General features: G+C 36.7%; 2 protein-coding genes across 3 annotated transcripts in view; one reads left to right on the forward strand and one right to left on the reverse strand.

Annotated features, from left to right (window-relative positions):
* The window catches only part of megf10 (multiple EGF-like-domains 10), a 57,760-nt gene extending 55,887 nt beyond the window's left edge, over positions 1-1,873 (reverse strand). Inside the window, exon 1 of one of the 2 annotated variants that reach the window (XM_065240403.2) lies at positions 1,710-1,873. The gene's annotated coding sequence lies outside the window, so the exon portion shown is untranslated. The remainder of the gene's footprint in view (positions 1-1,709) is intronic. The other variant, XM_065240404.2, reaches the window with a different exon arrangement.
* A 4,694-nt stretch (positions 1,874-6,567) lies between these two features.
* Positions 6,568-8,355, forward strand: c11h5orf63 (chromosome 11 C5orf63 homolog). The gene is made up of 4 exons (XM_065240405.2): positions 6,568-6,703; positions 7,589-7,724; positions 7,899-7,955; positions 8,028-8,355. The coding sequence occupies exons 2-4, from the start codon at positions 7,596-7,598 to the stop codon at positions 8,181-8,183; spliced, it is 342 nt and encodes a 113-aa protein (XP_065096477.1). The 5' UTR covers positions 6,568-6,703; positions 7,589-7,595; the 3' UTR covers positions 8,184-8,355.
* Positions 8,356-12,409: the final 4,054 nt, after the last annotated feature.

The following is a 12,409-nucleotide window of genomic DNA, read 5'->3' on the forward strand; positions in this document are numbered from 1 at the left end:
TTTTCTACAAGTTACATCATCTTTACATTTTTCTGAGATTTAACAGTGGAAACAGTGTTACGGTCAACAGCTCAATTGACTTTCACAACCACGCACGCACCTTCCCAAATTTCAGTCAAAACCGTTCTTTTTCATCATAAACAATCTGAAAACAGGGCTTTAAGTGTAAAATACCGAACGTGTCCTTTAAGCTGTACATGTCATTCATATGTCTGTGGTCCTTACAATTAAATCCCAGGGATTTTTGCGCTGCTAACTCAATGCTCTATATATTGAGTCAAAGGTACATGTATCTTCCCTTTTTGCAAAAGTTATTAACTTTATGCAAATAAGATTGAGGAATGAAAGCTAATAACTCAAAATATATATACATATACTTATATGCATCAATGCGCATATACACACACATATAGTTTTTTCTATAACCACTGCATCACCACAATGAAATGTAGCATTGCTACCGTCACAGTCCTAATGCATGTCTACACATAACACATAATGCCTGTGTGAACTGTGCATTTGCTGCATTCATTCTCTTCAGCACTGATGTAAACAGGTCCATGTGTGAGCATCACAGAAGAGGAGCTGAAGCAGCAGGGCTATGAGTCTATGCAGCATCATACAGTACATCTATGACTTGAACTACTGATCCATATGTTTAAATGAGATGATGTGATTGGTTACATGTTTGTGATGTAGGAATGAGATTTTATAGAGGAAATACTCAGCAATGGCGTTGAATGATGAATTGCATATGGTTTGTCATAAAGCATATTAAAAACACCACATAAACATATAAACAACCATAAAAATATGATTTTCACCACAGGGCGACTCCAAAAACATTTCATTTATCAAAGTGAGACAGATTCATTAAGATTTGTGCCTCACTTTATGTAAGGATAAACAACAATACAAATGCAAAAAATAATATTAAACTGTTATAAATAAGTGATATTTGGGCCTAACTGAAGAATTTAAATGTGGTTTTGTTTCTTTCTAATACAGATCTGTCTCTGTATCTGGTTTATGAATGATCATGATTCTTGTTTTACATCACTGGACATATTAAATCCTTTCTTTTGGTAAAACTTTGCATTTCATTCATAGTGCAGTCATGAGAAACCATGAATAAATAACATTTATGATGTGATTTTAACATGTTATGGTCATTACAGATTTTTTTCTCAGACTGGCCAATAAACACACACGCGCACGTGTCCCTGTCAATCAAATCTCAGTTTCACTCCAGATGCCATCATCTTCATAAGATGCACAATAAGTGTAAACAACATTTAAGAATCTCTGATCCAAATAATCTAACAACTTTATAACAATAATGCTGTTTTTGTTGTTCCTGTAGCTCAACTGGTAAAGTATTGTGTTGTTAGTTGTGAAAGGTCGTGAGTTTGATTCCCACGGAAAACGCATAGTGATAAAAACAAAGCGCACATTTAAATTCAACTCTAATGCATCTAACGTTAAGTTACAAAACATTCACTGTAAACGTTCACATGGTGAGTTTTTACACCAAAAAAATAATAAAATATACTAAATATAAATAAAATATACTACATATATTACACTAAGATAATTAACATTCCTAAATACGACTTATTTCAGAATTCACATACCGGATACCAAATAAATGAAAGTGATGTTTTAATGCTTGCACCAAAAAACAAAACAATCTGATAATAAAAACTCACCGTTTATCATTAAAACTTTCTCTTCAGACTCATGAAGTCCGCTCAAATGTTTTCACAGAAGTGTCAGAATAAAGGATTTGTTTAATAAACTGTTCCTGGAGTTTTCCTATGATGCTGCCTTTCTTGCACCTTCACCACAAACGCGACGCGACAGAAACGCCACTGCTGCTGTGACGTCACATGGAAAGAGCCAATAGAAATCGCTTTGCACAAAAGCGTCTCGAGACTCTTCGGTTTCTTTGTCAATTCCTGGTGCTTTTAAACTTGAAAATAACCTATTAATGATTTAAAAATATACATGAACACCAAACTCAACTCAGAGTGAGTGTGAATAACTCGAGGATGTGCGTGCGTGCGTGTTGTAAAGTTAGGATGTCTTGGCGCCATCTAGAGCTTCAGTAGTGAAGAACACTTGCTGACAGTTCTGTAGGGCAGTGGCTCTTAACATTATTCCTGGAGGCCCACGTACTACATAGAAAAAAGTTTTATCATAGAAATCAAACTGTAGCAGATAATGTGTCAGAGAAAACTAAAAGACACAGAGATCAGAATAAAAATCAGCACCCAGATGTGACGATGAAAATGTATTCTTCCGAAGAGACTTTAGATGCAGATTTAATTTTATATGAATTAAAAAGAGCTCTATAGGGAGTTAAACATATCCTGGAAAGGACAACATATGTTATGATCAAGCATTTGTCCCATAAAGTCTTTTCAATGTGCATCAATAGTTCATATAAACCTGGAAAGGATAAATCTAACCCAACTAAGTATAGGCTTATTTATATAAATTAAAGGAAAAATATACAATTTACAGGCTAAACTATTTTTTTGAAAATAATGGACTCATGTCACCATACCAGGGTAGATTTTGGGCAGGGTGGAGCACAATGCATGCTGTTTCAAGCCTAGAAGCTGATATGAGGAAAGCACAAGTAGCCTACTGTGAATAAAGAGGTTTTGGTAGGGTTTTTTTTTTTTACATTAAGAAGGCATATGATATGCTTTGGGGGGAATGTCTACTCCTAAAACCTTGGAATTGAAGGGAAGATATATAAGTGGATTATTGATTTTCTTCTTGAAAGAACAACACAAGTTAGTTTAAGATTAGAGTATCCAATGACATATAAGGAAGTGTATGTAGTCCTGTAAGCTATAGTTTATTAATGTTATTTTGATCAATGATGTTGTGTATAATATTTAAGGAGCCATATGAAGATAGTTTTTGCAGATAAGGACACAGTATTACTTGTGTATCAAAAAAGTTACAAGAAGCAGTAATTGAAGTAGATGCATGGGCAACTAATTGAAGCTTCAGATTATCAGTATAGCCAAAACCAAAGATATGTGCGTTACAAAAAAAAAAGATAAGTACTGTATACCAGCAGTTCAGCTGAAGTTAAATCAACAGGAGCTGGAGCAAGTTTTAGCAGTTAAATACTGTGGATGGAACAAAAACTGACAATTGCAATGCATGACTAAAAAGTTCATAGAGAATCGTAAAATAGGAGTCAATGGCCCTCATTTATCAAAAGTGCGTACACCAAATTTCCAGCGTACACCTTGCGTACACCCAAAACCACGATGACTTTGAGATTTATCAATATGGACGTTGGCGTACGGCACGCTCAAATCCTACGCCAGCTCAGGAGGTGGTGTACGCACATTTTGAGTTAGTGCAGAAATGCGCAAAAACTTCCTAACACCACAAAACGTACTGACAAACTAAAATATATGATATATTATGACCCACTGTAAAAAACATAGTAATTATAAACTTCAGTGTTTATTTTTATGCAACAATGTTCAATGTTTCATTTGTGAGACTTTACCAAAGCATTTGATTTGTATGCATATGTATTCCTTCAGTTGAGAGCCTGTGCGCTTTACCTGATGTTTCAGAGCGAGCATGTGAACGGAGCTTAGTGGGAGCGGAGCGTTGAGCGGTGCGGTAATATTACCATCAAAGCGCCTTTCCGAAAATTCCGCTCCCTCAGCACCGCTCGTTGAACCCAGAACGCCCTTTGATAATTTGCTAGTTCGAGAATCTGTAAAAACGTCTAGCAATAAGTTATGGAATTCAAGCCTTATACATAAATGTAAAGTAAAAATCAAAGTTAAGATTGAGCAGGAAGAAAAAATTGAAAGGGACTGCGGAGAGACTGTAAAGAGTTAGCAAATATTCTTCCTGGAATCTGAAGCGGCACATTGCAAGAAAGCACAAGGATGTGCTACGAAAACATGGTAATAATGCATCAAAAGGTAAGCTAGTTACATATTCGATGATAAATAAATACAGATGAGGTAAGGTAAAATGCTTGTGTTGAATGCAGCCGTAAATCCGATCATGATGACATGCGGACAAAATTATGGCCACGAATAATTTTTTATGCTATGGACACTTCTTTTTCTTATTTAGTCTAAAGTATGGCCATAAATTTAGAATTTGTTCCCAATATTCAACAGTTTGTTCCTTGGAATTAATTATTATAATATTTAGAATATTTCGTAATTACTATTACAATTATTATTACTTCAAATTATGAATTAGCTTAGCTAAAACATGTGGATGTCGTGGAAACAAATTGTTAATTTTAATTATATCCGGAGCTCCGTATCAAACTGGATCTAAGATACAGCTAACAAACAACTGTATGTAAATACAGAACAACACTACAAAAGTTACTACATCATTTTAAAATATTATATAAAAAAAAATTAACTGAACCATTAAGCAGACATAGAATTTAGATGTAGGCAACAGTAAATAATAATAATAATAAATAATTATTCTTCTAAATATCAATTAATAATAAAAATAATAATAAGAATATTACAAATTGTCATCCAATTATTAATGTGTCTTCTTTAAACTGCCAAATAAAACAAATTTGTTTCTTTTCACTTCCCTGGATTCTCTTCTTTGCCGTCTTTCGTGTGTCAATGGCGTAAAATGAGGGCGTGGGGGAGGCGGAGACTTGAATTTATATGGGCTTGTTATTCTAATGACGCTCGTTTTCGGCCGCGGCATTTATGAAGGGCAGATATTGCGTACACCTGAATATCAACGGTACGCACAGTTTCATAAATCAGGCGGTGAGAGGAGTGTAAGCATAATCTTACGCCAACATATACGCCCGTTTCTACGCAAGAATGATAAATGAGGGCCACTATGTTTATCAGGGCTTGAATGGGTATCTTGTAGGATATCACTGAAAATAAGTACTGTACATTAATCAGATCAAGCTTGGATTACATTTGTATGGACGATGTGCATTAAAAACCACATTAAAAAGACTGAAGCAATGCAAAGTCAAGCTCTACCAATTTGTTGTGGTGCCTTTAGAACATGTCCTATTCAATTAATGAATTGAGTGACGCTGGCAGAGGTGTATAATAATACTTAAGTATTTTAGTTACATTTTCCAAGCATCTGTGCTCTATCAGAGTGTTTGTCTTGGGAAAAGAAAATTTCTTTACTAAAAAATGTTCACTACATTCTAAAGCATAGAATCATACTGTGTATTCATTATATATTGCATATTATAATTGATTTAATACATAATTACATACAAATTGTGCACTTTTACTTTTCTTGAGTAAAAGTACGAAAATAATTTTATTATATAAATTATGAAATGTAGTGGAGTAAAAATTATGAAAATATGTTTTGGAATGTATGTTTTCCAAAGAAAAACACTAATAAAATACGAATAATTGAAAATTTACTTTTTAGTAGAAAGTAAAAATACTTAAGTACTATACAACTCTGGACGATGGGGGGTCCCAGACCTCCTATAAGCATTGAGGGACCTCCTATAAAGCACAAATATTAACTCCCTTTAGAAAACAGGTAAATGTGCAACAGGTAAATGTAAACATTGTGATCAAAAATAGAATTTCAGAAGTATGAAAATGAGAGACTTAAAATATTTCAGGAAAATTAGTAACTTAGGCAATGAAACATTTAATTAAATAACTTATAATTAAAGAATAGACCCATTAAAGTACATTAAAGAAATATGGCTAGATGGGATAATTTCGTTGTCTTCCCTGCTGAAAAACAAAACAATAAAACCATTACAGAAAATTCTAATGGTTTCCATTAAAATACCTATAGGAACCAGCTTTTACCATTAAAACCCACAGCACTGTAGTGTGTTTTGGGATATATTCCATTAGAACCAATAAAATTCCCAATAAAACCAATAGAATTTCTGTGGTGGTGTCTATTATTTTTTAAGAAGGGTTGTATATTGGTGCTCTATCTGGTGATGTGAGAAACGAAGCTTTTCGAACCTTTGAATCAATTGAACGAATTGCTTCGTAAATTGATTCAGTTTTTCGAAGCGTTCGAAACACCATACACGCTAGCGACACCTGCTGGTCAAAATTGTGTAAAAGCAGCAAGATCTGTCCAAACATTTTACACTTTTTACAAAATAATAGCAATATTGTTCTAAAAATATGTTTTTAAGAAAAATAAATGATTTCATTTAATTAAGACATAATTAAAAGTGTATTCTGTGTTTTTAGTTTTATTTATGGCAAACAAATCATTAAAACGAACTCCCTTTTTAATTATGCACATTTTTTTCATTAAATCTGTCTATAAACAAAAAGACAAATGTAGTGTTATAAGTCAGAAGAATGCATGTTTTATAAACTTTTACAATAAAACTGACCCGAGTTCACCTGGTCATTTGTGATCAACTCCCCCTAGTGGTGAATCGAAACGTTTTGAAACAGTTATGACGTAATGAAGCCTCGTTTGCTAAAATCACGTGACTTTGGCCAGTTTGAAACAAGCTCCGAACCAATGATTCGAAACAAAGATTCCTAAATGTTTCGAAGCCTCATGAAGCGTGCTTCGAAATCACCATATCGGCCTTCACTAGCTCTTTCTTCCAGATTAGTAGGTGGCGGTAGTGAACAGGAAGTTAGTTTGCAACCGCCATTAAATGTCTGACGAAGAAGAAGAGTCCGGGTCATTGGTAAGACTACTATTTTAAAAAACGTGATAATAAAAATAATAGTAGTCATTATTTAAAGATTATTATTATTATTATGACGAGCATTGTTTCTGTTTATTGTCAGTAAATAATGAGATGTTTATTCGATGACGTATGGCGCTAGTAATTGTGTTGTCACAAAAATGTAAGATTGTTATAGCGAAATTAGATCAGTGACATCTAGAGTTAGTATAAGCTAATCATAATCAAGCTAAATATAAAGTTTACCATTTAAACCACTACAAAATTCCTCTTTGTATTGTTTTCTGGGACATATTCCTGTAGGATTTAACCCAACACATACCAGTATAGACCCACAGAGACCATTATAGTTTTCATTACAACCAATAAAATTCCCATTAAATCCAATATCATTTTTGTGATGGTTTCAATCGTTTTGTAGCACTACCAGGGTTATAATAGTTAATATTTTGTAATACGACTTGATGACGTATGCAGCCTAAAAATGGGACCTCCGGATGCTGCAGCCTTCTGTTGGAGAAACTGTCAACGTCGGCGCGGTAGCAAAAGCTGCCTGCATATGTGTGCAAATTTATTATTTAGTATAGAAACCTTTCGTTTACTACCATAAACGAATGATATTTTATAATTCAAAGTAAAATCCTTTTTTTATATATCTGTTTTTAACATTTTAATTAAAAATCGATTTCATGGCAAGATTATGAAACCTTAAAACAGTGTTGAGACATACAATATGTATTGAATTGTATAAAACCAAAATCTTAAAGAGAGGTCTTACTCCAGATGTTTCTGTTCAAATCTTTATTATAGCACTGTAGTCCACATAGCCATGTGCTGCTGTTTGTCATGAATGTTGTAGTAGTAAGAGTGTGATGTGATTGACAGGGTTGTAATGTTGCTGATACAGAAGCTCTTCAGGCTAGAGAAACTGAACGTTTGTCTAAATCGAATCAGATGTCTAAACAGCAGAACAACACCAACACATCATCAGCCGCTGCCGGTTCTTACGCTCTTCACTAAGGTACATTAAACATTCAGCTGACGCATCTTCACGTCATCCACTAACTCTCATGGTTTCAAGTACTGAGGAATCACAGCTCATGTCCTGTAGCTTAACTAATGTGTGGTATAGACACTATCTACTACATGAATACATGCAAAAAAAACTTTACTGAGTTGATCTGACTGTTTTCAGCATCCCTGCCCTTTGTGCGAGGAAGCTAAAGAAATACTTGAGCCATATAAACACAGGGTAAGAGAATATCATGATGTTCATGCTGAAATATTTGTTGAATTGTTTGTTGAATGAGTTTTGTTGTATTAGTTTGAATTACAGGAGGTTGACATCAGTCTGCCAGAGAACAGTGTTTGGTGGGAGAGATACAGATACGATATCCCCGTCTTTCATTTCAATGGACAGTTTCTGATGATGCATCGTGTAAACACAACGCTTCTAGAAAGGGCTCTGGAGAAGCATTGAAATCAACTGTATAATAATAATAATGATGTTTGTAGATGATATACTGTGTTTTCTTTCTTCACACACTGGCGAATGTTTAATAAAGCAGTAGACTGAATGTGTTTATTGTCCTGTCTGTTATTATGAGAAGTGTCTGAGGAGGTTAATGTGTTGGATGATGAAATCAGACTTCTGATGCCAGGTGGAGGAGATACTGAGATACCTGATGAAACCTAAAATAATAAAGAACAAAAACTGCTATTACTGCTCTCACAATTTATTAAAAAGATGTTTCACCACACAGGTCTCCAGCAGGCCTGACAAACATTTCGTAGTCACCGTTTGAAACAAGTAATAACCCAATCACTACAAATAACCAATACAAACATTTTAAATAAATCACTAAGAAAAGGTTTTAAATCAAAATCAAAATGCAGACCTTTTGCAGACAGAGTACTGAGTGTATAAATGTAAAAGGCTTTGCTTCCCTTTGTAATATAATTTTATTAAAGTCGCCACCCTAGGTGTTTTTGTTTAATGCCTAAATAGTGAAGGGTCAACAAGTTTTGTTTTAAAGCATCAAAATGCACAGCAATCCCATCCAACATTGCAAGGTGGGGCTTGGAGGTTTGTCCATGGGTTCCACTATGGCCCCACCTGGGTTGCCCACATGAATTTGATATAGAAACTGAGTGGGGCTTATGTGGGGCCCAGCTGGGCAACACATCCCCACCTAAAGCCCACATTATTTACCAGGGCCCAGTATGGGTTTTTAATGGGTACTGAACTGGTCCCTTATTATGTAATAATTATACTTTTAATGCTTAATTGTAATTTACATAAATAATATATTTGTTTAAAATTGAAAACCGATAAAAGCAAAACAATTTCTGTTCGGTAGATATCAGTTTTCAGCATAAATATTCAACAGTTTATTAATCTGTAACATTACAAAACATGAAGGAGGTGCAATATGAAAAATGAAATAAAAAAACTGTAAAGGTTCAATATATCAAAATACTTTATTGTCAATTCATAACACTTTCAATGCTAAAATATAAATCAACATTTCAAAACTACTAATGCAGGTAATGTCTAACAATTTAACATAACACTTAAAAAAAGCATTGAAAGAAGTCAATCTCTTAAAATACTTGAGACTCAAAAACAACACAAACATTGCTCACTGTTCTGGAGATGGTCTTAATTCTGATCATCAATTAATCTTTGCTCAACAGTTTTATGAAGAACTTCCAAAGCATCCACAGCCAAACTCATTAAATGTCCTTGGACGTTTGCTTTGATTCATCGCTGTGCAGTCCGTGAACTTGCAGTATAAAATTTTCTAAAAACACAACTCAGAAAAAATTACAAGTGTAGCGGTTGTGAGAGACTCCTGCTGCTCCGGTAGAAACTGCATCCTTGCGCCTGAGCGGAAATTCTTGTAGTTTAAATGTTTATCATCTTTATAGTTGTAATTTTAAAAGTCTGCCTATTTAAGCAAATATTATATAAAATATGATATTATATTATATGAAAAAAAAATCACAATTAAAAACATTTGAAGCAGGACTACTTTGTCAAGCGTAATGTGTCGTAGCAGTGAGCAGATCATAATGAGGTCTCCTTATATGAAACACCTACTCCACTCATCAGACTCCTTCCAGAATGTTTGAAACATTTCTTTAATTAACACACTAACAAACTGATGAATTTTCTGACATTTCTTATTTTCACTCATTCTCAGCTCTGCAAATTTAAATACAACTAATAATTGATAAATTCATATGCAGGTAAACATTATAAATATCACAATTAAATGTAAAAAATAATGCATTTTTATTTCAAATGTTTTATACCGATCAGATCCTATCTGTGATATTATTTGCTCTTTGTTAAAAGTGACTATCAACCAAAAGTAATAATTTTAGGAGTTTAAATGTATATAAAATGTATTTCAAGCATAAAAATGTTTTGCCCACATAGGTGCCATGAGGGCCCCACATTATTATCCCACATGGGCAAACCTATATGGGGCCCACATAGGGAAACCCACATGGGACCCATATATATTGCCCATGTTAAGCCCATGGCCACATGAAACCCATGTTGCCTATATGGGACCATGTGGGGCCCACATATCAATGTTAATTAAATGTAAAAAATAATGCATTTTTAATTAAAATGTTTTATACTGATCAAATCATATATGTTATATTATTTGCTATTTGTTTAAAAGTTACAATCAACCAAAAGTTATTATTTTAAGATTGTAAATGTATAAATATGTATTTCAAGCATAAAAATGTTTTGCCCACATAGGTGCCATGAGGGCCCCACATTATTATCCCACATGGGCAAACCTTTATGGGGCCCACATAGGGAAACCCACATAGGACCCACATATATTGCCCATGTAAAGCCCATACCAGTGGCGGCCCTGGCTAGATTTACGCCCTGGGCAAACCATCCCTTGGCCGCCCCCAGAAAAAAAAAGAATTACCCCCAAACCCGCCACCAACTGTTAGGAACGACAAACACAAGGATCCCAGCGCAGAGGTGTTTTATTCAAGGTATGTATAAGAGATGACACCAATATGAAAGTCAATATGTATAAGAGAAGACACTCTGTGTTCGTGGAGATGTATGCGAGGAGGAGACAACTCAGGCGAGACAGGCTCAACGGAATTCCTTCGGGAAAGGCTCAGAGTGGGAAACACAGCACAGCCGTAGAACATCCACTCGCACATCCAAAATCCTCAGAGAAGAAATCCTGGCGGGGCACAGAGAGAGAGAGAGGCGGTCAGAGTCTTCAGCAGAGTCTGTGCTGGACAGCGCACAGCGGCAGTCCGAGCCTTACGCAGAATTACGCGCCCGAAAGCGCACTGCTGCTGGACAGCGCAAGAGGTAGACTGGCGCTCGGAGAATCCACAGACAGAGAGAACACTGAGGCTTGACGGTGACACACCACTCGGGAGAGGCTGACAGCAGGGCTCGGAGTCTAACGGGGTAAAGGCAGCAGAGAGCACGGTGAGTAATACAAAATGAGAACAAGCGACAGAAACTAAGACACGACAGGACTAGAACTAGACAAGCTAGCGGGCAGGAACATACTAAGACGAACTTGCAAAGAACATGGAAAACGAGGGGAATTTAAATCAAACCGGATGGGGCAATAATAAGGATCAGGTGTGGGACGCCGGTGAGAAGAGTTGGAGATAATGAGATCACCAGGTGGAAGGCGCGCACGTGTGGAGCTGTCAAAACATAAACACAACACAACACAGGGTGAAACAAAGACAAAGCGGCCAATGAGACCGAAATCATGACAGGACCCCCCCCCCCACGACCGCCACTGGGCGGTCCATGAGGAGGCTCACCCCGTCGCCGGCGGAGATCCTCTATCAGCCCAGGGTCCAGGATGTCCCGGGCCGGTACCCAACATCTCTCCTCCGGACCATATCCTTCCCAGTCAACGAGGTATTGAAATCCCCTACCCCGGCGACGCATATCCAGTAAAGACTTAACTGAATACACAGGGGCACCATCTATAAGCTGAGGGGTGGGAGGGTGGGGCAGAGGGAACGGGATTAAGGTGGGAAAAATACACAGGCTTCAGTTTAGACACATGAAAAACTGGATGAACCCGACCGAGTGCTGGGGGCAATCTGAGCCTGACCGTCACGGGATTAATAACCTTAACAATGCTGTATGGCCCAAGGAATCGTGGAGCCAGCTTGCGAGAAGGCTCACGGAGAGGTAAATCCTTGGACGAAAGCCATACTTTCTGCCCGCAGATAAAACGGGGCGCGGTTTTACGGTGACGGTCGGCCGCGGCTTTGGTTCGTCTGCAAACCTGGCGTAAAGTAAATCTAGCCTTTATCCAGGTGCGTTTGCAACGACGGACAAAAGCTAGCGCAGACGGAACCACCGCATCAGGTTCCTGTGATGGGAATAAAGGGGGCTGAAACCCCATGGACGCTTCAAAAGGGGACATGTTAAGGGAAGAAACAGGGAGAGAATTATGGGCGTATTCAACCCAGGGTAACTGTTGGCACCAGGAGCTCGTATATTGCGATGTCAGACAGTGGAGAGCTCTACCTAAATCTTGGTTAGCCCGTTCACATTGCCCGTTGGTCTGAGGATGATACCCTGAAGACAAACTAGCTGTGGAGCCTATTTGTCTACAAAATTCCTGCCAGAAACGAGAAATAAACTGAGGACCCCTATCTGAAACAACGTCTGTG

Source organism: Paramisgurnus dabryanus, chromosome 11 (assembly GCF_030506205.2).
Source record: "Paramisgurnus dabryanus chromosome 11, PD_genome_1.1, whole genome shotgun sequence".
Lineage (NCBI taxonomy): Eukaryota > Metazoa > Chordata > Actinopteri > Cypriniformes > Cobitidae > Paramisgurnus > Paramisgurnus dabryanus.